The sequence below is a fragment of the Micropterus salmoides genome, unplaced genomic scaffold (genome assembly GCF_014851395.1).
Source record: "Micropterus salmoides isolate LMB-PRFRI ecotype aquatic unplaced genomic scaffold, ASM1485139v1 Ms_hic_scaffold_1, whole genome shotgun sequence".
NCBI classification, from domain to species: domain Eukaryota; kingdom Metazoa; phylum Chordata; class Actinopteri; order Centrarchiformes; family Centrarchidae; genus Micropterus; species Micropterus salmoides.
This window is the reverse complement of record NW_024040040.1, coordinates 52996046-53022436: the sequence shown is the minus strand read 5'-3', so window position 1 is coordinate 53022436 and position 26391 is coordinate 52996046. Positions and strand designations below refer to the sequence as shown.

The 26391-nt window shown below is 41.6% G+C and overlaps 1 protein-coding gene across 1 annotated transcript; it reads left to right on the top strand.

The window, feature by feature from the left end:
- The first annotated feature begins 3121 nt into the window (after window positions 1–3121).
- Window positions 3122–26252, top strand: LOC119913486 (coagulation factor XIII A chain-like). The gene is made up of 18 exons (XM_038732919.1): window positions 3122–3147; window positions 6303–6390; window positions 6471–6564; window positions 6665–6841; window positions 9672–9920; window positions 11258–11376; window positions 11453–11560; window positions 12953–13127; window positions 15653–15791; window positions 17568–17671; window positions 17755–17843; window positions 19038–19191; window positions 21169–21278; window positions 22776–22941; window positions 23029–23183; window positions 23346–23482; window positions 23555–23660; window positions 25225–26252. The coding sequence occupies exons 2-18, from the start codon at window positions 6337–6339 to the stop codon at window positions 25258–25260; spliced, it is 2172 nt and encodes a 723-aa protein (XP_038588847.1). The 5' UTR covers window positions 3122–3147; window positions 6303–6336; the 3' UTR covers window positions 25261–26252.
- The last annotated feature ends 139 nt before the right edge of the window (window positions 26253–26391 follow it).

Here is a 26391-nt window from a genome sequence, read left to right as displayed (position 1 = left end):
TCCTGTCAGGACAATAATAATACTGTAATATAATCTACATTATAGTGACACCGGTGGTTTCAGGATGATTATAGGCTTCGTTCTGTACGTTTGTTTTGTTTGTTACCCTTTTGTTTGTCATCTTTCTCACAAAACTATTCCCTCCAGCGTCAGAGAAGATGAAATTGTACCTGTTTTATAGCGACTGTCCTCCCAAGATAAACGAAAGCATCAGTTGTTGCTGCAAAAGCGACCTAAGTTCATGTGACAGCGCCCTCTAGCTGCCGGTGTACTTGTGAGTCTTGTCTGTTGGCAGGATGTCGTTAGATAGAAGGGTCAACAAAACTTCTGACCACCATCGTTTGTTATGTAACTATGATGACGAAGGTTCCTTAACCGTAGTGGAGCAGTGATTTTAACCCAAACCATGATGTTGTTCCTAAAACCAAACCTTATTGAAGGAGCTGTATGCGACATTCACTGCCACTAATATCCCATTACATTCACCAAACCACATGGCTGCCACAGCCCACCGGACTACATTGAGAAAAACAGTAATTAAACACTTTCCTAGGCTGTAATTCCAAGATATCATACGGACAGAAGTCCTGGCTTTAAATGGAAAATAAAAATGCAGATGTGGAGAGGTTTCTCAGATTTACATGAGACAAGTCTGTGAGGAAGATTTAATCGCCATCATCATCGGCGTTGCCACCTCCAGGTTCAGAGGCATTGTCAGAGCGGCGTTACAGATCATTGTGAAACACGCTTCATTTAAACTCGTTTGTTAGTCTCTCCGCTCTTCCAACAATCACCAGAATATAGTGCAGTTTCTGCGAAGGGATACGGAAGTTCTGCGGTTGAGAATATGTAGTTCCTAGTGAAATGGCCTATGGCAGGCAAAGCTCTGGAAATATTCTGAATATAGTGTACACTTGAACTGATATTGTTTTTTTTAAGTGGGCCTTCTTTCAGGTGGCTAAAACATGTTAGCAGCTGACCCTGTCGTCTGCAGAACGTTGCTTTGCTTTCTTGACAGTACAACGTCTGCTTCTCCAAACTGGGGATCTACCACCATGCAGTCAAGACGGCCCAAACCGAGACCAAGTCAAGACCAAGAGGAGAGTTTATGGAGACCGAGACGAGACCAAGACTTTTAAGGGCTGGGAACAAGTCGAGAGCAAGACCGAGACAGAGTCAAGACTGAGACCAAGGGAGGGCGAGACAGAGTCAAGACAGAGACCGAGACCGAGTCAAGACTGAGACCGAGTGAAGGCCGAGACAGAGTCAAGACCGAGACCGAGGGAGGGCGAGACCGAGAGAGGGCGAGACAGAGTCAAGACCGAGACCGAGGGAGGGCGAGACCGAGTCAGGACCGAGACCGAGGGAGAGCGAGACCGAGTCAAGACCGAGACCGAGGGAGGGCGAGACCGAGAGAGGGCGAGACCGAGTCAAGACCGAGACCGAGGGAGGGCGAGACCGAGTCAGGACCGAGACCGAGGGAGGGCGAGACCGAGAGAGGGTGAGACAGAGTCAAGACCGAGACCGAGGGAGGGCGAGACCGAGAGAGGGCGAGACAGAGTCAAGACCGAGACCGAGGGAGGGTGAGACCGAGTCAGGACCGAGACCGAGGGAGGGCGAGACCGAGTCAAGACCGAGACCGAGGGAGGGCGAGACCGAGAGAGGGCGAGACCGAGTCAAGACCGAGACCGAGGGAGGGCGAGATTGAGGGAGGGCGAGACCGAGTCAGGACCAAGACCAAGGGAGGGTGAGACCGAGTCAGGACCGAGACCGAGCGAGGGCGAGGCCGAGTCAAGACCGAGACCCAGCGAGGGCGAGACCGAGGGAGGGCGAGACCGAGTCAAGACCGAGACCGAGGGAGGGCGAGACCGAGGGAGGGCGAGACCGAGTCAAGACCGAGACCCAGCGAGGGCGAGACCAAGGGAGGGTGAGACCGAGTCAGGACCAAGACCGAGGGAGGGCGATACTGAGTCAGGACCGAGACCAAGGGAGGGTGAGACCGAGTCAAGACCGAGACCGAGGGAGGGCGAGACAGAGTCAGGACCGAGACTGAGGGAGGGCGAGACCGAGGGAGGGTGAGACCGAGTCAAGACCGAGACCGAGTCAAGACCGAGACCGAGTCAAGAACGAGACCGAGGGAGGGCGAGACTGAGTCAGGACCGAGACTGTGGGAGGGCGAGACCGAGTCAGGACCGAGTATAAATGCAGTCGAGACGAGACCAAGACCATCAAAAAGTGGTCTTAAGTCCAGTCTTGAGTACTACAACACTAACTGCAGGTAAAACAAGAAGCGAACTATCCCTTTAACGATGTAAACCGGAGAGTTTCAGTAACCAGCTGTAGTTCTTGTTTAATGTCAGGTCAGAGTTTCCTCACCAGTCTGACCATCGCAGTTTGTTTGGGTCGAGGTCACCGACACACACTTCCCTGTTCCATGTTCCAGTTTTGACAATACAATTTTTACATACTTAAGTATTTCCATTTTGTTCTTTTTCATTTTGTACTTTTCACTCCACTACATATAATATTAATCTTACATGATGCAGTATACACTACTAGTCTACACAGGAGTACGTAATGAATCTAAAACTGGCCCCACATTGACAAAGTACAACACTAAAATACTCTTATGTGTATTTGTCAGTGATAAATATAAAAATAATATCTTTTATAATAATAGTATTGATATTTGATACTTTCAGTGCATTTTGCTTATACTACTTAATGCGCTGGTACTTCTGTAACATTTCTAATTTTGTTTTGTTTGATTATAAATATTTGTAACTTTTGTGACATCATCAAAATGTTTTTATGAAAGCAAAAAGTTTTAATGCACAAATGTGTTTTAAAAACATATTTAAAATATCTCTGTTACTTCTCTGTAATGGGAGTTCTGCTTACTATTCTGTTTAATCACATAAACACATACAAGACCACATTAAGTACAGTAGATGCAGTACTACACATCCTCATAAAATGGAAATACTCAAGTAAAGTAAAAGTGTGTGTGTGTGTGTGTGTGTGTGTGTGTGTGTGAGTGTGTGTGTGTGTGTGTGTGTAAAAAGGGGAAGCAGTGTGTGTGTATATAAACTGATGTTGAAGTTGATCTGATCATCAGAAACTCGACTGACGAACTTCATCTGAACGGTGAGACACACTTTAATTTCTTTTCACGTGTATATTTGACATTTCTTCAGCTCGACACAACATCTAACACACAATTCACATGTTTCTTCGGACTCAAAAATACTCTTTTGATCACTGGGGTGGAAATTTGTTAATTAATTGCATTTCTCTAATCAGGTAGTACAAACAGCTCCACACAGTTAGTCTGTCTCTCTAAAGTAAATCTTTACGTCAGTCCTTGTGTCATTGTTGATGATGGTCAAAATGTTTAGCCATATCGTCCATATAAGAGTGTGCTCTGGAAGTGTTTTCTGATGTAAACTATGGCTAAGGTTTGGACAACAATTCTTGAGATTGCACTTAGCTGCATTTTGTTCTGTACGTCATGTGACAATTACAACAGTACAAAGTTATTTTTTTTGCAAGAGACTGGACAGGATTCACAGTCACACTGTTACTGTTTGTAGTGTAAGTTGTTGACAGAGCATGATGTCTTACAGCACTGCAGAGCACATCGGGAAAAATGACTAACTAAGAAATGTAAACATGGGACAAAAGCCAGCAGATGTCTTCATTAATTCAGGACACATTTACAAAAAATATCTAATAGACATGTATGGAAAATATGTTGGCAGATTATGGTATAACGTGTTTGCATCTAGTGACGTGTACAGGTAAAGTATGCCTTGATGTTTTGGGTGGTCAGACTACTTTCTCTCAGTTCTTTCGGTAATTTCTCAGATCAGAATTGAAAATCTCAAAACTTTCACATCATTTAGTAACATCAAAAAATCAATTTCTCGTTCCTTTGAACAAATAGCAAATGCTCTGACACATTTATGCAAATGATTTTGGACACTTGTCCGCTGTTTTCTACATTATCAGTATGTCATGTTGGTCACAATGTGTTAGACTGGCTCTCCGCTGAACTTTCTTACTGGCCAAAGCATACGTTCATTGTCACTACATGCAAACACTATGTCAGAATTTCTACACATTTTCATTCAATTTTCCATTTTTAACAACAAAACAAACAAATAATAAATAATTAAACAACAGCAACACATTCATAATTAACATCAAACAGACATTCATAAACAATAAAGTAAAATCAAGCAAATATAGCGAAGAGGGGCACCCACGCATAAAACAACTAATTACCACCGCATACCAACACTTTCCTCATCGGGGATTTAACTAAATTAATAGCAGCTGACCAGCGATTGATTGTGTGAACATTTGCATTGTGAAATCTTGCGGTAGCACGTTCAACAAGTTCAATTTCAATTCAATTCAATTATTAAAATTAATTAAAATTATTATTAGAAATATTTATATGGCGCCAAATCACAACAACAGTTATCTCACAGCGCTTTTCATAAAAGAGCAGGTCTAGACCGTACTCTGTGGTGCTATTTACAGAAGCCCAACAGTTCCCACCAAGAGCTGCACTAGGCGACAGAGGCAAGGAAAAACTTCCTTTAAGAGGCAGAAACCTCGAGCAGAACCATGGCTCAGGGTAGGCGGCCATCTGCCTCGACCCATATCCATCGACAATATCCACACAGAGGTACAGACAGTAAAGGTGATGTTGCTATAGACTGAATGAAAAATGGTACAGATATGTATAGTAGTGTTAATGATAATAATCGTAATGTTAATGATTATAATAACAATAATAACAATAGGACTAGTAACAATAGTCGTTGCAGCAAAGGGTGTCGAGCAGGAACACGGGGGCAGCAGGTGACCCGCAACCACAGATCCAGACTCCACAGCTCCAGAGCCAGAAACACCTACAGGAAGTGATAGGAGGAGAGAGGAGAGGGACGAAAAAGCACAAGACTACCGGAAAGGGGAGAAGTTGTGTTAGTAACATGCAATAATGGGATGAGGTTGCATACAGAGGGAGAGAAAGTAGAGGAGAGAGGAGCTCAGTGCATCATGGGAAATCCCCCGGCAGTCTAGGCCTATAGCAGCATAACTAAGGGATGGTTCAGGACTCCACCTGAGCCAGCCCTAACTATAAGCTTTATCAAAGAGGAAAGTCTAAGTAAAATGTCCAAAAAAGAAAGCATCTAGGCAGATGTATAATTAATGTTCAATTCAAATCAATCTTAAAGTATTTTCAAAGTAATTTTTTATTTTGCTGCCATTAAAATATTAGAAATGTGCTGTGATGTGGCTGGATGTGAATCTGTGGCCCGACAAACTAATTATCTGCAGCCGTCTTCTTCTTCATTTGCATAAATTTGTTCAAAAGAATGAGAAATTGATTTTAAGATGTTACTAAATGATGTGGAAGTTTAACAAGTAGTTAGTCGATTTTCAATTCTGGTCTGAGAAATGTCCCAAAGCGACTGAGAGAAACTGTAGAAGAAATATAAAAAAAAATAATAAATAGATAATATAGAAATATAATGATAGAGTGTGAAATGTGTACCTTATACTACTTGACAGAAGTATAATGAACAAATAGTAGTAATAATAACTGATATTGATGATGTTGAGAGCTGGAATGGATTTAAATCCTTAAAAATTGCAGTGTTGCTCGACATACTTATTTTACAAAACTGTACTGCTGAAATAACCATTAGATTGTTGCAACATGTTCTAATTTTTGAAGGTTCAAATTAGCAATTTGCACTGTTTTGCAACATTTTCTGCTTCCTTGCAACGTTGCGGAAACATGTAACGCTTCGAGGTATATTTTTTCCCGTTTGGTGGGCGTGTTTCAGGTGTTACCCAATCAGCTGCGACAAGTTTGTAAACACAACGGTATTGAAAAGGCAGGAAACTGCAGTGCGCTTGCGTCCACAGCAGGGTGTTCAGGGAACCAACGTTTCCGTTTAAAAAAAAGTTTTGCTAGGTTCTGTCAGCGCTGAACTCGCCCCTGGTGAAGAAGTGTAACATTTTCATTGGTTGTGTTTGGAAAAGGAAAGCAGGTCACTTCCTGTTAGATTTTTGAAATCGGTTTTAAAAATCGTGTGACACGTAAAGATTTTGTGTGTAAGCAGTTGTAAATAACTGTGAACTCCTGCAGAGTTGCATCTGTGGGGTTTCATGATGCCCTATATGTTCCTATTATTTTCTCTGTGTTGTGTGCTTTTTCAGTGACCTTTAGGTTTTGTTCGGAAGTGATTTTTTTTTTTGGTTAAATATTTTTTTCTCTCCAGTGACCTCAGTGTAACCTCTGACTCTTCGATCAAGATGTCTACAGTAGCCAGCCAGCCCAGCAGCTACACAGGGCGCTTCAACAGACTGGTAAAACATTACAAGTTACTTTGAGGGAATTTCAGGGCATCGTCAATTACTCATTGATTTTTATTTCCACTGATCTCTAGCCGGCGACCAACAACCTTCACCATCATCATGATTTGCCAGAATTTGAACCTTTTGATGAAGATGCCAAGCCCAGAGCCCCTGCGCCCGCGGGCGGTAAGACCCGTTTAATTTAACTGTCTGTGTCCAGATATCAGTGCATTCCCTGATTCATGATCGATAACATAAAACCCCGGTGTGTACTCCTTCCTCTCAGCCTCTCTGTCGGTGAACAAAGTGGACATGTGTCAGCAGATGAACAAGGCGTACCACTACACCACCGCCTACAACACCCCAAAACTGGCGGTCCGTCGCGGTCAGGAGTTCGTCATACAAGTCACCTTCAGCCGCCCGCTAACTGCAAACGACGACTTCCAGCTGGAGTTCCTGATTGGTGAGTTTGAATTCTGATCTCATCCCCCATTGGCTGGTGTCACAGAATTCTGAGGTCTTATGTTTCTGACCGGAGAGCGTCCACTCTGATTGGCTAGTTTGAAGCGGAGCTCTCTCTGATTGGTTGAATGGTTGAGTTGGACCATGACTTCCTCATGGTTTGGGCTCTTCTGAATCAAAGCCTGGTCGTGATTGGAGAATTTCTATCAGATGTTGAGTCAGGAAATAGCTGTCAAGCAGTAGGATACAGCTAGCCTGGCTCCGTACCAGTTCAAACCTTAAACTACTGACCCATCTGAAGCTCACTGATAATACCTCTCGCTTGTTGAACCAGTACACAAACAGAAATGTTTGTGGTTGTAGGAAAGGGATCAGGATCGGGATCAGGATTGGGATCTGGAAAAGAAAAAGGATCAGGGTAGGGACTAGGATAAGGATAAGCAGCAAAATCAGGAGTGGAATCAGGAGCAGGATCGGGATGATCAGGAAAGGGATCTGGATCAGGTTGGATCAAGAGAGTGTCTAAAAGCTGAACGCAGGTGGAGGAAAACAAATCTCCAGGTTCATTATGACATCTATAAAGAGAGACTTCGCATTTATGATTTAGAGCTGAGAAATGCAAGGCGGTCCTTCTTCTCTGACATCATCACCAAAAACACTAATAATGCACAGGAACAGGATGTCAGTAACAGGATATGTCTTGTCCCTGTGTCCACTCAAAAACAATTCATATAGCATGAGACAATTTGATTCTATTAACCACAAAAACCTGGAGGACATAATACAACATCTGAATTCCTCCTCATGCTGCCTTGATATTCTGCCAACAGGTTCTTTCAAAAATGTTTCTAAATGCATGGCCTCAGATCTACTACAAATTGTCAACATGTCTCTCCTCTCAGGTTTTTTCCCACAGGTCCTGAAAACTGCAGTCATTAAGCCACTCTTAAAAAAGAGCAATCTAGACAGTTCACTAATGAGCAATTATAGGCCCATATCAAATCTCCCATTTTTAAGTAAAATCATTGAAAAGGCTGTTTTTCAACAGCTTAGTGCTTTCTTGGCACTAAATAACTGTTTTGATGTCTTCCAGTCAGGTTTTCGACCACACCACAGCACTGAGACGGCTCTTGTTAAGCCGTCTCAGTGCTGTTGTCAACGACATCCATTTAAACACTGACAGTGGCAGAATTTCAGTCTTAGTATTATTGGATCTCAGTGCTGCATTCGACACGGTCGACCACAACATATTACTAGACAGACTTGAAAACTGGGTTGGACTTTCTGGCACAGTACTAAAATGGTTTGAATCCTACTTAAAGGACAGGGACTACTTTGTGTCTATAGGTAATCACACAACTGAGCTGACAAAAATGACATGTGGAGTTCCCCAAGGCTCCATTCTGGGGCCTCTTTTGTTTAACATTTACATGCTTCCACTGGCTCAGATTATGAAAAACAACAAAATATGTTACCATAATTATGCAGATGACACACAGATTTACATAACCATTTTACCAGGGGACTATGATCCCATACAGGCGCTGAGTAACTGTTTTGAGCAGGTCAACGATTGGATATGCCAGAATTTTCTTCAATTAAACAAGGATAAAACTAAAGTTATTGTTTTTGGAGCCAGGGAGGGACGATTGAAAGTCAGTGCTCGACTTCAATCTGTAATGTTAAGAACCACAAATCAAGCCAGAAATCTTGGTGTAGTCATGGACTCAGACCTGAATTTGAGGAGCCATATTAACACAATTACGAAGTCAGCCTACTATCACCTGAAGAATATATCAAGGATTAAAGGACTTATGTCTCAGCAGGACCTGGAAAAGCTTATCCATGCATTTATCTTCAGTCGACTCGACTACTGTAACAGCGTCTTTACAGGACTCTGTAAGAAATCCATCAGACAGCTGCAGCTGATTCAGAACGCTGCTGCTCGAGTCCTCACTAAGACCATAAAGGTGGATCACATTACTCCAGTTCTTATGTCTTTACATTGGCTTCCTGTATGTCAAAGAATTGATTTCAAAATCCTGCTGTTAGTTTATAAAGCACTAAATGGTTTAGGGCCAAAATACCTTTCTGATCTTCTGCTTCGTTACGAACCATCCAGACCTCTCAGATCGTCTGGGATCAGGTCTGCTTTCTGTCCCCAGAGTCAAAACTAAACAAGGAGAAGCAGCGTTCAGTTATTATGCTCCGTGTATCTGGAACAAACTCCCAGATAACTGCAGGTCTGCTGAAACTGTCAGTTCTTTTAAATTAAGACTGAAGACATTTCTTTTGACCATTGCTTTTAATTAAATATTAAAGATTTTTCTTTTTACTGATAACTTACACTGCACTGTAACTTTTATTGTCCTGTTTTCTTTTTCTTTGTTTATAGCTTTTTATTATTTTCCATTTAACTCTTTTAACCCTGATTGTAACACTGTAACCTGTATTATATTTTATGTTGCTGTTAAACTTTTTTATATTTCCCTGTTGCTTTTAGGTTTTATGTAAAGCACTTTGAATTACCTTGTTGTTAAATTGTGCAATACAAATAAAATTGCCTTGCAGGCACACACACATGCACGCACACGCACACACACCTCATTTCCTCTCCTCCCTTTGCTTCCTCTCCTTGTCTCTTCTCCTCTCCCTGTTTCCTCTGCTTGTGTCCTCTCCGCCTTGTCTCCTCTCCTTGTCTCCTCTGCTTGTTTCCTCTCTTCCCCTTGTCTCCTCTCCTTGTCTCCCCTCTTATGTCCTCTCCTCTCCTTGTTTCCTCTCCTCTCCTCTCCTCTCCTCCATCACTAACCCTCCTCCTCTTCCTCCTCCAGGTTCCGACCCGTCAGCCATTAAGGGCTCTCTGCAGGTGGTGACCTTTGGGTCCCGTAGCGGCGGTCCGTGGTCGGGGCGGATTGTGGAGAATAAGGGTAGTTTGCTCATGCTGGGCGTCACGCCGACGCCCAACGCCATCGTTGGGAGGTTTCGAACCTACGTGACCATCGTGACGGACAGCGGCCTGCAGCGAACCAGGACGGATGAAAACACCGACCTGTACCTGCTGTTCAACGCCTGGTGTCCAGGTGCGAACTCTTAACCTTTCGCCGCCTCCTAGTGCCTGAAGGACTCTATTTAGGGTTTTTTTTAAAGTCATCTTTATTGCAAAAAAATGTTACAATTCAAAAGTGACTTAGCAAAATATACATAACAATAATATGTAGACAAAATAAAATAGGGGAAGCTTATAGGTCATTATAGAAAGAGGACAGTTTTAACGCCTTTTTGTTGTTGGAGCCAGAAATCTAATTAACATAAAGCACAACTTCATGGAGAAAAAGTACAAAATTAGTTTTTTTACTGCTGAATTGAATTAATACATTTATAATGAAGTACATATTTTCTTTACTTTGACTTCTATAAAAGGAAAATACAACATTCTTCCACAATAAGGCAAAGTCTTTATAAATATGGTCAATGATGAATCTGATGAGGTTTTGTCAAAATGTTCTGGTGTGTGAGCAATAACAAAAGAGGTGCAAAACAGTTTCTGGGTGGTCTTCACAAAAGGAACAGTTTGTATTGATGTCTCTTTTAAATTTAACGATATAATGATTAGCAGGGTAATATCTGTGAATTATTCTGAACGACACTTCTTTCACCTTGTTTACTGTCGAGTATCTGTGAGAAATCATCCAAACCTTTTCCAGTAAATGTCATTTACAAGTCGGATCCAATAAAATGTAGCATAGATAGATAGAAACAATGTCTTTCTGAAATAAAGCACAAATGTTCTTATTATTTCAGGGAAGTTGAGAAAAACAGATTTTTCCACCTGGTGATTCAGCCACACTGGGGAGGGAGACAGAAGTATGGGGATGTCTGCCAGTATATCTAAAAAGCATTATTGTGCCTGATGGAATGGCGTGAAATACAACTGCAAATTCTCTTGGCGTAATTGGAATATTATATGTTAATAAAAACTCTCTATAAGAGAAAAGTCGCCCCTCTCTATTAAATTGCTGGACCACCAGCAGAATCTGATTGAGTACCCAATTCTCAAAATGGCTGAAGGAGTCATTGTTGGACTTCCTGTCCTGTCAAAATAAATAAATAATAATTTAAATTTACAGTCATGGGCGCTGGTTTTCCAAGCAGATGTACGGTCCTACAGGTAATTCATTTTTAAAGAAGTTTTGTATGATCATAAAGGAAACACATTAACACAGACTTTCACTTTACTTTAATGCTTTTATTTGGACTGTCTTTCATTGTGTTGTTTGCTACACATGAAAGTTGTTTCAGACGAGCCCCTCTGTTCAAGCACGTTTCAGAGAATTTCATTGCTTGTGAGAGTTTTAGATTACCCCTTTGTTTCTGATAGCGGTATTGAAACACTCTTCTGTGTCTCTGTTGTCTGCAGAAGATGCTGTGTTTCTTGGTAACGACGCAGAACGCAATGAGTACGTCCTGAACGACAACGGTGTGATCTTTCAGGGTATAGCTGAAGCTCCAACATCCCGCAACTGGATGTATGGACAGGTAAGAACAAATACTCGAACACATCACAACAAATCATAAAGAATGAAACTAAAGTTAATATGTTCTCTCCCTGCAGTTTGAGCGTGGTGTTTTGGACGCCTGTATTTACATCCTGGATGCGTCTCGGATGCCGATTGAAAACCGAGGCAACGTTGTCGAACTCGTCAGGAAGGGATCTGCCATGGTGAGAATATAAAGTGGAGTGTTCATTTGATCATAGTAATGAGTTCATGTATCATGTCAGTCACATGACACATTTTAACGCCCTGGTACCCCTTTATAACAACATTTTTCAAAGTTTAGGACAAGTTAGCAACAACAAATATGCAACATCTGGTTAGACTTTCAAAATAAAAATGCTTGTTAACATTGTAAAACATTGCCATTTTCAATCAGCCCGTTGTTAACGTTGTATAACGTTGCAATTTGGTTAAGTGGAGGCAACAAAAGTAGTTGGTTAGGGTTAGCAAAAGTTGATGGTTTGAGTTAAAATAATTGTACGTCAGTTCACTTACGTGAGTTAATTAATGTATTTAATGTTGACTTTTTGTTTCACACGGGAAACAAACACAACAAGTCTGGTTTCTGGCCCTCCATCCACCCCAACCACCTCCTTACTCAGTCTTTCCTTTTAAATATCATATATCGACCTTCATCGTTAAAAAACGGGGCGGCTGTGGCTCAGGAGGTAGAGCGGGTCGGCGGTTCAATCCCTGGCTCCCCCTGGTTGCGTGTCGAAGTGTCCTTGGGCAAGATACTGAACCCCGATTTGCCCCTGGCGGCTGTTCCGCCAGTGTATGAATGTGTGTGAATGTTAGTTTCCGTTTGAGCACTTAGGCTCAGTGTATGAATGTGTATGACTGGTGAATGCAGATGTACTGTAAAAGCGCTTTGAGTGGTCGAAAAGACTAGAAAGGCGCTATACAAGTACGAAAAAAAAAAACAACAACAACAAAAAAAAAATCGACGCAATGGAGATGTGTGCGTTACAAACTGACGTCGACGGGTCTTGACCATGCTTTCGTGTGTGGCGAGTGAGAACGGGTTGACTTGTGCGTCGCTATACAGTTACACTAAAACACTAGTTGGAACACCCACTGTGTGGAGTTGCTTCTTCTACATTGGTGTAGGCTGCTACAAATGATGGCGACTGAAAATCAGCGGATCATGTTGGATTCAGAACTGATCATCAGCGGATCATGTTGGATTCAGAACTGATCGATGTTGAACAGCAGTTACCTTTAGTGAAACTACTAACATGCAGACACGGGAGAAGAGAACTTGAAAATGGCGGCATAGAAGGACGTTTTGCATTTTTAGCTAGGCTAGCTTGGTCCACCAGTCCAGGTACTGTGTATGTATTATATATATTTATGATAAACTCTTTTGATTTAGGTAATACCATGACCTTTCCTCTGGCACCACCCTCAGGGCAAACATTAATTATTTTGTCTCACTAGTGCTAAAAATCTAAGAATAGCAAAGCTGTCTCTCCTGAGTTGATCATTTTTTCTGGCGTGCAATGAACATTTTGGTCTCAGAGGATCACATTCCTTTGACCCTCTTCTTCCCTCAGATTAATGCTCAGGATGATAACGGTGTGGTTGTTGGGAACTGGAGTGATGACTACTCCATGGGCACAGCGCCAACATCTTGGACTGGCAGCGCCAAGATCCTGCTGCAGTACGCTAACACCGGAGTCTCTGTCTGTTTTGGCCAGTGCTGGGTGTTTGCTGGAGTCTTCAACTCCTGTAAGAGTGTGCACAGTTACCATTACACAACTAAAATACTGGTATTATATCAGGGCTTCCACATAACATAACAAAAAATATGGATGGATTGCCGAACCACAAAGAGACCCTAAACAACCACATAGAGACACAAAACACCCACAAAGAGACCCTAAACAACTACAGAGAGACACAAAACACCCACAGATTGACCCTAAACAACTACAGAGAGACACAAAACAACCACAGAGTGACCCTAAACAACTACAGAGAGACACAAAACACCCACAGAGTGACCCTAAACAACTACAGAGAGACACAAAACACCCACAGAGTGACCCTAAACAACTACAGAGAGACACAAAACAACCACAGAGTGACCCTAAACAACTACAGAGAGACACAAAACAACCACAGAGTGACCCTAAACAACCACAGAGTGACCCTAAACAACTACAGAGAGACACAAAACAACCACAGAGTGACCCTAAACAACCACATAGAGACACAAAACACCCACAGATTGACCCTAAACAACTACAGAGAGACACAAAACAACCACAGAGTGACCCTAAACAACTACAGAGAGACACAAAACAACCACAGAGTGACCCTAAACAACTACAGAGAGACACAAAACACCCACAGAGTGACCCTAAACAACTACAGAGAGACACAAAACAACCACAGATTGACCCTAAACAACTACAGAGAGACACAAAACAACCACAGAGTGACCCTAAACAACTACAGAGAGACACAAAACAACCAGAAAGAGACACAAAACAACCACAGAGTGACCCTAAACTACTACAAAGAGACACAAAACACCCACAGAGTGACCCTAAACAACTACAGAGAGACACAAAACACCCACAGAGTGACCCTCAACAACTACAGAGAGACACAAAACACCCACAGAGTGACCCTTAACAACTACAGAGAGACACAAAACACCCACAGAGTGACCCTCAACAACTACAGAGAGACACAAAACAACCACAGAGTGACCCTAAACAACTACAGAGAGACATAAAACACCCACAGAGTGACCCTCAACAACTACAGAGAGACACAAAACAACCACAGAGTGACCCTAAACAACTACAGAGAGACATAAAACAACCATAGATTGACCCTAAACAACTACAGAGACACAAAACACCCACAGAGTGACCCTAAACAACTACAGAGAGACATAAAACAACTACAGAGAGACACAAAACACCTACAGATTGACCCTTAACAACTACAGAGAGACACAAAACACCTACAGATTGACCCTTAACAACTACAGAGAGACACAAAACACCCACAGAGTGACCCTAAACAACTACAGAGAGACACAAAACACCTACAGATTGACCCTTAACAACTACAGAGAGACACAAAACACCCACAGAGTGACCCTAAACAACTACAGAGAGACACAAAAGAACCAGAAAGAGACACAAAACACCTACAGATTGACCCTTAACAACTACAGAGAGACACAAAACACCTACAGATTGACCCTTAACAACTACAGAGAGACACAAAACACCCACAGAGTGACCCTAAACAACTACAGAGAGACACAAAACAACCACAGAGTGACCCTAAACAACTACAGAGAGACACAAAACAACCACAGAGTGACCCTAAACAACTACAGAGAGACACAAAACAACCAGAAAGAGACACAAAACACCCACAGAGTGACCCTAAACAACTACAGAGAGACACAAAAGAACCAGAAAGAGACACAAAACACCTACAGATTGACCCTAAACAACTACAGAGAGACACAAAACACCCACAGAGTGACCCTAAACAACTACAGAGAGACACAAAACAACCACAGAGTGACCCTAAACAACTACAGAGAGACACAAAAGAACCAGAAAGAGACACAAAACACCCACAGAGTGACCCTAAACAACTACAGAGAGACACAAAACACCTACAGAGTGACCCTAAACAACTACAGAGAGACATAAAACAACTACAGAGAGACACAAAACACCCACAGAGTGACCCTAAACAACTACAGAGAGACACAAAACAACCACAGAGTGACCCTAAACAACTACAGAGAGACACAAAACACCCACAGAGTGACCCTAAACAACTACAGAGAGACACAAAACAACTACTACAGAGACACAAAACACCTACAGATTGACCCTTAACAACTACAGAGAGACACAAAACACCCACAGAGTGACCCTAAACAACTACAGAGAGACACAAAACACCCACAGAGTGACCCTAAACAACTACAGAGAGACACAAAACACCCACAGAGTGACCCTAAACAACTACAGAGAGACACAAAACTACTACAAAGAGACACGAAACAACTACAAAGAGACACAAAATGACTGCAAAGAGTCAAAATGACTACAAAGACACAAAATGACTGCAAAGAGACACAAAGCAACTACAAAGACATAAAATAACCACAAAGAGACACAAAACAACTTCAAAGGCGCAAAATAACCACAAAGAGACACAAAACAACTTCAAAGACACAATTTAATTTAATGGATTTAATTTCCCTGTAGTCTTGCGTTGCCTCGGCATCCCGGCGAGGACCATCACCACCTTCAACTCAGCTCACGACAACACGGGCAACCTGAAGACCGACATCATCTTCAACACTGACGGCACACCGGACACCCGCAACACCAGGGACTCCATCTGGTTGGTCCAAAAGCCTTTCAGTCATGTCTGTCGCTAGGAGGCCGCTGCTCGCGAACACCCTGCTGATCTCTTGCTAGCTTTTTATTAAGATATACTGTATTTCTTCTAAACACAGAGACATCGTGGAGTTTGATGAAGCAAGTAATAGCAAGTAGCAAGTAATTCCAGCTGTTTAATGTAGAGGTCTTTTGAAAAATTTGTTTTACCACAGTAATATTATGCCTTAGGAATTTGCTATTCTCTGTCTTATTGAACTCGACCAAACAACCAGACAACAAGAGAGAATGTGTGGACTTTTTCTACCTGTTTCTAATGACTGGAAAGTAAATTTTGACGATCTGACATGTTATAAATTCAGTTTTTTATACCCCATGGTGAACCAAATACACAAAGTTAAGTTAAACTAGACCTGTTAAAAGCTAACTAACCTAGCTTTGTCTCACGCTCTGAGTCTAGTGGAACTGACCTGTACATTAATTTACTGACCATTAATGTAAAAGGGAGACAAGTGAGCTGAAAGAACCAGTGTTCAGATCTTTAAGTAGAAGCAGCATTACCACAGTGTGAAGGATATAATAGCACATCATCATTTATTGTTGATTATAGTTTGTATTAGGGCCAAACAATTTTGGGAAAAAATCTAATTGCAATTTTTCTGCCAGATGTTGCGATTACGATTCGATTTAAAAAAAAAATTTAATTGAAGTTTTGCTAAAGTTTAATATTCACTGCCGGTCTATTTTTGACTGAAGCCGCGTCAAGCAGCATAGAGCAGATGAACCAGGCAGGAAGTCAGACACAGAACAGCATAGAGAATCCGGTCTATTTTCAAAATAAAACACCTTTTGCAGACTACTTATTGTTCATCAACAATATACACTGTTAAAACAGACAAAACTAAAATCTGGTGAAAAAACTATTTAACTACGTAGCCTTCTTAACCATAGTAGAAGCACAAAAATCAATGACAAGTGCAGCCTGTTAGCCTGCAGAGAGCGGAGCGGGCTCACAAAGAGCTGTTATCCATAGTTGAAGCACAAAAATGACAAATTAACAACATGTTAACAACGTAGGACAGCTGAACACTCCGCTGCTGAAACACTTCAGTGTGAGTTGACGCCGGACAAAACCGCGGTGAGTAGGACTGTGACAGGAGGCGCAGGAGGCGCATGGCGCTTCTGACTGGTTAGCAAGTCTGTCACACAAGGACGACAACAGCATGAATCTGTAACTGCATGACTGTTTAAAACAGGTCAGATGCGATGTTTAATTAACCTACATTTTAATCGCCGTCTTCACGATTAAGCTAATCGTGTTCTTGCAAATCCCAATTTCAATTTGAAAACGATTAATCGTTCAGTTTGTATTATCAATCTGAATCTGCAAAGTAACATCTCAAATAAATTTACTGGGGTAAATCAACTTTACCATCTAGTCTGAATGTTTATATTTATTACATTATGATACGAAAATATATTATACAATACAATTATACAATTATACAATATTTTCCTCTGAGGTGTACTGGAGTAGCTGAAGTAGCAGAACCTGGAAATATTCAGTATAAGTACCTGAACTTAAAGTATTTAGTTACTTTCCATCCACCGCTGGAAGGGACATGTGTGTGTAGATACAGATTCTTCCATGCACCCTTGTCCAAAGAGTGCGGTATCTGAATTTCCTGACCAGCCTTGAAAGGTACTTGGTAGCCTATTGTTGTACAGCTGATACACGTTTGGGTTAACTAAACGCAGTATTTTCTGTCTCTCTCTGTAGGAACTACCACTGCTGGAACGAGGTGTTCATTACGCGTCCTGACCTGCCGCCCGGCCTCGGAGGATGGCAGGCCGTGGACGCCACGCCCCAGGAGACCAGTGATGGTAGGACAGACAGACGGGACAAAGAGACTCATGGACAGATCAATAAACAGGTGGACGATAATGACTCTGTGTTTGGCCTACAGGATATTATCGCTGTGGTCCAGCCTCAATCGCCGCCATCAGGGACGGTCTGCTTTGTCACCCGTTTGACTCTGGCTTTGTCTTTGCTGAGGTGAGTTTCAACATTTTTTAAAGACGTATTCATATCATTTAGTCTTGTAAAAGTAGCAAGTTTAGAAATACTCTGTTAAAAGTCCTGCATTCAAAATGCTACCTAGGTAAACGTACAAAACATCAATATGTACTTAAAGTGCTGAAAGTAAAAGTAGTTATTATGCAGGATTTTTTCTGGTCTGGCTATAAACTACAGTGGAACATCATTAGAGCTCAGACAGTACACTGATATAGTATATTAGTATATACTAATACATGTACTTTAATATATAAAAACTATATATATCTATTGCCTTTAAACGCTGTCAGCTGAGGTGATTTTAAATTTAATTGACTGGAGGTGGTCAGACTAAAGAAAAATACTGAATTATTATCCAACGAAGGTTAAAATCAAGGGCAACTGGACTTGGTTGAAGATACTGGAAGACGTTTCGTCCCTCATCCAAAGGACTTCTTCAGTTCTGACTGACTGGCAGGGAAACTATTTAACCTCAGTGGGGTCGTTATCCCGGGTCATGGATACCGCTGGTTCGTTAGTGTTCCTTGTTGCTGTGACGACAGTCGTTACAGTCGTTAAGACTACCTGTGGCCGAGACTGAACGACCATCGTTGGCATCTTCACCTGAGGCCAATAGGTTACGTTTGTTGAGTTTCCTGGGAAGTGATGAAAGGACAGGCCTCTTGGGTAGTAACGACCATAATAACAGCCAGGAGCACTAACAAACCAGCGGTGACCTGGATGACTGAGAATCTTTACATCTTACAGAATGATTAGTTTATTAATTGATTAGTGGGGTTTTATTATTATTATTTACTATGATATGAGGTCGGTTGTTAAAGTCATTGAGCAAACAAAAATACCAAAATATTTAAGCTTCTCCGCTCTGTCTACTTTTATTTGTTTTATATACCTTAAATGTTGAATTGATTTGAATAATCTTACAGTTTTTGACAAATCACGCAGTTTAATCGGCACTGTTTACTGTTCTCTGACATTTTACAGGCTAAACATTGAGATGAGATCATAAAAACGATGTCTAGTTGCAGCTGAAAGGAGAACAAAAGCTCAGGAACTAATCCGAGTACCTCAGGATCATTAGTATAATCATCGCTGGATATTTTTGCCCACGAAAGCTGTTATTTTCTTTATGGCCTCTTTTTATTCATTACATACTTGTTTCCTTCCCTGCAGGTGAACAGTGACGTGGTCTTCTACAAGCGGGATCGCTACGGGACTCTGACTCCATTCAACGTGGACAAGACTCGTGTTGGAAAGATTATTTGCACCAAGGCTTTAGGCAGCACTGACATTGTGGATATCACAGGCAACTACAAGTACAGTGAAGGTAACACACACACACACGCAGCCGCAACGTCCGAATGACAGAAACTAATTACGTGACCTTTGACCTGTGTCATATGTTGAGTTGAGAACTTACATTTTCCCAAATATCTCCCAATTATACTCAAACCCAGAGACGTTTCATTTGGTCGCCTGTCAGTGGCGTCAGATTCCCTTTACCTCCTCTAGTATTACTTTTTAAATGGCTGATTTTGTCCCCATCACTTTTTTAAAACCTTGTATTTAAAAAGGGGGGGGTGGCGATAGCGCAGTGGATAAGACAGCCTTTCGTGTGGGAGACCTGGGTTCAATTCCCACTGCGACACATCCACCATTGTGTCCCTGACCCTGAGCAAGACACTTTGGCCCCACCCACACTAGTTTTAAGACGAATACGATCTCTGTCCACAGCAGCGACTGAAAACGCACATCTAGTGGCCGTTCAGGCACACTGGGCATGTGCATGCCGGGGTAAACAGGAAGCAGACGGTCTACTCCCCACTGCGGTCGGCAGCGTTTTTTAAACTTCTCCGTTTTAGGTCTTCGTTTTCGCCATTTTAGTCTGGACGGGAGGTGCAAACGCAGCCGTGTGGACGGGGCCTTAACCCTGAGCTGCTCCAGAGGTGTGAGACATATGTTGATATTTTAAGTCACTTTGGATAAAAGCGTCAGCTAAATGACAAATTATTTTTTTATTATTAAAATTAAAAAAAGAACACGAGACTTAACAAGAAATGTTAAATAACAAATGAAAAGTTTGAGAAAGGTTTATTTGCACCATAAGAAAAGCAATTTAAATATAGAAGAAACAAATGTGCAGGAACTTAAGCTAAAAAAAAAAAAAGACAAGCTACTGATTATGAAATGACCCCAAAACGTGCAGCTCCAGTCAGGAACTTTAACAACTTCTTGACACTGTTTCTTTTTGGTCAATTTTTCCGTTCTCTCCCTGTGAACATGACAGAAGAGGAGGGAAGAGTAATCAAGCCTCAGCAGGGATGATGTTACATGAGAAAAGTTGATCTACAGGAGAAACAGATCTGAGAGCTCCTCTGCTTTATAATCTATTTTGAATTTTCACCTGCCACCTGAATTGTGTGTTTCATAAGACATTTCAAGTGTTAAAATTTCTTGTTCTCGTGAACCCAACAACAATACTTTCTCCATATTTCTAATATTTCTCCATCAAATATGATCCAGTTTCACCAAAATCAGTAAAAAGAAGTTTTGTTTTGTTCAGTAATCAGAGGGAGACACTTGAACCCCAGGAACACTCTGCTTCAGCAGCGTTATATTGAGAAATCTTTTGATTGGACGCTAAATTAATACAACCTGTGCAGAATGACTCATCAACATTTTAAAATGGTTTCCCAAATGACAGACTCTTAAATGTCATCAAGAATACCTACAAAACAACATTTTTCTGTTTTTGATGGGCCAGATAGTGGCGACATAGTGCAAAGCACATCATATAAAAACATTTAATTGAAGATTTTGTATATTTCTCTAAATATACACTGAGCAGACAACGCATCACTGATACTCTTGTCTTCATTTGCCTTCATTTGGCATTGAAGTAACTAAAAGTAATCAGGTTACATTACTTTTATTTTGTGGTACTTGGATTTCGTCTTCGATTACATCTTTAAAAAAGTAATTAGTAATTGTACCAGATTACATTTTTAAAGTAACCCTCCAGCCCTGGCTGGAGCCATCTTTGGCGTTCAGGCTTTTCCCATAGGATTCTATTCAGGATTCTTTAAGTGGCGTGTCTCTTTCCCTGAAATTGTCTCTGGTGATGTGAATATATAATCATCTCGTCCGTCAGATAGATGTTGAAAACTCCCATGGTCCCGCGCTGCTTCACATCTTTTGTTGTTGTTTTGATTAGAGGGACCCCTGGCGGCAGAAATGACACACTGTGTGTTTAATTCAAGCTTGAGGGGAGTTAAGAGAAGTCTGTACTGGTTTGTGTCTCCAGGAAGTGCAGAGGACAACAGGACGATGACTCGGGCGGAGGAGTACGGCCTGGAGAGGGATCACACTCAGCTGCCCAAAGCCAACATATCGATCGTCATCACAGCTGACGACGTAACACATCTGCTTACATCCACCCGTCTATTCATCCATCCATTTAATTAATCCAGTCTATCAAAGTGTCTATGGCAGCTGCTCCATGTGTCTGAGCAGGATGCACTCAGGTCCAGAAACATAATCACTGTAGTTACATTATCATTATTATTATAACCTTTATTTAACCCGAAGAGTCCCATTGAGATTATGAGTCTCTTTAGCAAAGGGTGACCTGGCCAAGACAGGCGGCAGCAGATATAAAAATGGAGTCTGCCTCTAATTCTTTCATTTTGGATTTAAAAGCATTTAACGAGATAAATTCAGTGAGTTTCAAGTCTTTTTACAAAACGTGGGAAAACAGGCCTGAAGCCTATAAATATGATTTGAGTAGCGTTAACACACGTGTACTGTGTTTTTAACCCGTTCTCATCCCAGGACGTCACACGTGGACGCTTTATCAAGACCCCTTTAGCGTTGTTTATGGACGTGTAGTGTAATAAATGTGAACGTCCGGTTAGACTTTCAAAATAAAACCAGTTCAATTTAATCTTTATTGTCCCACCAGGGGGAATTTGATTTACAACAGGGTTAAAACAAACATACATGAGACAGAAACAAAGAACAGCTGATGCTGTAAACAACATCTATTTGTTCGTCTAAAGGTACTCAAAAGGTTTAATGGTAGCCTCAACACTGTGCTTCTGAACGGCAGCTCAGGCTCAGTGCAAATTTGGGGCATTAATTGCCGCGGGTGCAAAGGAAAATTTGTATCTGTTAGTCTTTATTTTGGGGAATCTGTTTCTTCGCCCGGAGGTGAGAAGAACAAATTCCTCCAAGAGAGGGTGGTCAGAGCTGGCTGTGATACTCCGAGCCTTACGTGTAACTTGTCTTTTGTAGATGTCTGCCAGGGAAACCTGTTGAGTGCCAATTTATTTTACAATGTCAGACAGTTTATTTTTGCTTTGCACAGTAAGATTTCCCGGACCATGCAACAAAAAGTTCAAACTGATTCAATAAAGGATTTTTAAAGTCATCAAAGTTTTGTCCACATTGAAGATATTCAGCCTCTGAAGTGCCTTCTTGTAGACAGCAGAAGTGTTAAACCAGTGGTTAACGTTGTGAAACGCCGCAGTTCAGTTAGGTTTTGGAAAAGGTCATGGTTTGGGTTAAAAAAAAAATTGCGCAAGTTCAGTTTCACACGAGAAACAAACACACAGTTCTGCTGGGTGGAAGTCCGGTTTCTGACCCACTGTCAACCACAACCACCTCCTGACTCTGACTTCTCTGTTATTTATAGTAAGCCTACTTTTAGCGTTTAACTATGACGTTGTGCGTCAAAGGACGTGACAAAGCGATCGGGATATCTATTCTATCACACGAGCGTGAGATGGACGACTGAAAACTGCATCTTTAACGCCTCCCCTGTAACGAACCCAGAACTGTAACCTGCAGTTTGACGTCTCACCACGACACCAGCTCTACTTTCTCTCCCTCTCCCTCCGCCCCTCTCTCCAGGTCGCGCTGGGTCAGGACGTGATCCTGGCAGTGGATTTCCTAAACCAGGGTTCACAACCCCAAACGGTCCAAGCTCACCTGGCCGGGTACATCGTCTTTTACACCGGGATCAAATCCGTTCAATTCAAAGCTCAGGACTTCACTGTGACCGTGCCGGCCAATCAGAGTGAGCAGTGGGAAAGTCCTGTGCGTTTGTGGGTTTAGAAATAACCTACAATCAGGATTAACGTGTGTGTGTGTGTGTGTGTTGCAGCGAACCGTGTGAATTTGAATATTACAGCTCAGGAGTACCTGCCTGAACTGGGCTCTCAGCTCACCCTGAAGTTTGTTGTGACTGGACAGAGCGACGACCAATCAGTGAACACCGTGAAGATGATCAACCTGCAGACCCCAACGCTCAACATAACGGTAAAACACAAACACACATGCGCACTTTATAACCCATAAACTTTAAAACCACACCTCAATTAATTTGACGGGAAATCTAAAAACTAAATTCATTAAAGTCCTTTGACGAATCTCCTTCTTCTTCTTCTTCTTCTTCTTCTTCTTCTTCTTCTCTGTTTGTAGGTGAGCGGCCAGCCTCGGGTGAGGCAGCAGATGTTTGTGAACGTTTCCTTCACCAACCCGTTCGCCTTCTCTCTGAAGAAGGTGAACCTGGCCATGGAGGGCGCTGGGCTCATGGACCACAAGACACGTTTCTACAGGTACACACGGCTGTGACGTTGTGTTATTCCGGGCGTGAGCTGTATATTTATGCCTCTCTGTGTGTGTTTCAGCGTCATCGATCCTCAGTCTACAATCTCCTGGAAAGAGACGTTCTACCCTCGGCTGGAGGGAAACCGTCGCCTGATGGCGGTGATGGACTGCAGCAACCTCCATCAGGTGACCTTCACAGCTTCCTCTGTTCATACTGCTGTTAAACTTCCAGGACCACTTTTGCTCAGTCATTACTTTTGACCGATGACATACTTTTGTCATTAAAACCACATTTCCCATCAGTCCCATTTCCCTCTGCCCTCCCTACCATTACTCAGCCACATTGCTACATTTTGACATGTTAGCATTCAAATTGCAGTCCAGCAAATCCAGTTTCTGTCCTGTAATGGCCACCGTACCTCTGGAGAATTAACCCTTTTGATTTGGACAACAAGACTTTAATTTAACTGATCTGTGGCCTGTTCAACCTACTCAGAGTTAACTCGGGGTTATATCAGGCAAACTCAGGGTAACAAACTCTGAGTTAAACGGTCCTACGACGGTGGATAAGATGTTGGTTAGTTGAGTCCGTGTTAACTTAATTGGAGTTTGCATGAAAGGGGCGTGTTCGGCCGTGCAGGCAGAGTTTGTGTCACGATATTATGAGTTTAAAGACACGTTAGCGGACAAATCTAACAGCGTGGCGGCCGACAAAGCCAGGGAGGCTTGTTGGCACTGAGTAAATCTGTAGCCTAATCATCTTCCCAGTGTTCTTATTGTAGTTCAAATCTCTATTCTGTATTTTATGGACTCTTCTTTTATCTGTAATATGATTAAGATATAAAGGTACAGCTGCACATAAAGTCCATTTTAATAGGAACAAAAAGGAGCCAGCGGAGAGGGGGAATAATTTAATTTCCAAGATTAATCTACAAGTAAAAAAACTTGAATATTCTCTGACATTATAGTCACATATTTACAGAGAAACTTCTCTTTACAAGGCTGCAACATCACACACACACACGTCTGCCGTGGAAAGTTATATTAAACTTTGCAATCGGATTTAGCAGTGAGGAAATACTGAGTTCAGCCCACAATCACTACCATGCACCTTACAGACTTTGGATTGGGCGGATTCAGAAGAAAACACCAGAGTGATTTAGATTTTTTGTGAGTTTAATTTCAGGGAATTTTTGTCCTCGGTTTATTAACCTCCACCCTGGCTACGTACTTTTAGGACACGTAAAATAGTCAATCTAAATATGTGAATACACTTTAATAATTCAGTTACAGCCTACAGTTGGGCTACATCTCAGAAACTGTCCCGTTAATTAATTAAGATCTCGTCTCTAAAATCACAGAGGCTGCAGGACTCGCTGTATGAACGTGATGCTGTTGTGTTCAGAATAACTTAATTTCAGCTGCAGCTGCAGTGGAACAAAGTCAGGATGAAATCTAAACATATCTTATCAAGTGGTGTGTATTAATATCCAACGTCTCATCTTTAACACCGAGTACAGATGTGGTGTGTAGTCCTCGTGCAGGGTAACCTCGAGTTAACCACAAACAAAACCTGCTCGGAGCAGTTTAGACATGCGGCGTAAATCTTTCCACCATTCGTAACACGAGTTAATCAGGAAGTTACACCCGACGTCACGAAGTTTCTCCTGAAATTACTTAGAAAAGCCAGTTACCTCGCTTCGCAGTAAAACAAGTATTAACACACTGATGCCCTGTTGTGTATTTTCAGGTGTGGAACACTGTTGACATCCTCGTCATGCCCTGAGGTGATTGGTTAACAGAGATGTGACCCTTTTCCATTTCTATCAATCACAGAGAGGGCGGAGCCGACAAACAGCATTAATCACTTCCTTGATGATTTGTTTTCTTCTTTAATTTCATTTATACAAATTCAGAGTTTATACATTTAGCTTTACGGCTGAGGGAGGTTTGAAAATGAGCAGTTTAGGTGGTTTAGTGAGGAAGCTCAAGGGTTAAAGGTCACAGTATCCTTAAAATAGATACTGGCGTGAACACCAAGGAAAATTCAGAGCATGTCAAGTTAATAGATACTTTTAGATTCATAGAATTATCATGAAAACACAGAAGATCAAACAGGAAACATTAATAACAGCAAAAATGTAACGTAAAACAGACATCTGGTACATTTACACTCACAAATTCATTTTAAACTTCGACTGTGAGCCTGTAAACATGGCCAAAAGTATATGGACGCCCAAATAATTGATTACCAACAGGGGGTGTCCACATACTTTTGGCCATATAGTTTCCACTTCAGCACTCATCTTTATGTTTTCCAGTTTTAAAAAAAATTATATATGCAGAAAGACAAAATCTATATCGGTATGAAGAGATTTAAAAAATCGCCGCTGCTCTTAATTAAACAATAATTAAAAACTCAACTGTTTTTTAACTGAAATAACTAAACACAACCTTTACAAAAAAAAGCTTCAGGAGACAGAATTAATCTGATAAAAAGGTTTTAAAGTTTCCGCTTTTTACACCAGGTTTACTCAGCAAATTAAAATAAAACCATTTCATGATAAAGTGAGATTTTAAAAACCAAAGTGTGAGCTGAAAACAGCCGGATCAGTGTGAGCGTTTTAATCAGTCGTAACGCCCTCCAATCAATAAACAGAGCTGACGTTTTTCATTTTGAGATGAAAACAAATGTGATTGTATTATTTTGCTTTGTGCCTCTGATATCTTTTATTAATGCTCAACCTTTCTACTAATAAAAAGCATATTCAAAACCCCTGAAGCCGTCACCGACCATTATTGTTAAATTGATCATAATCATTGATGATGACAGGAGAGTTTCAGGATTCAGAAGCTGCTTTATTTTTAAGGAATCTGCTTTATAGTAAGGTAGAAAGTATAAGACAGATAAAGCAAA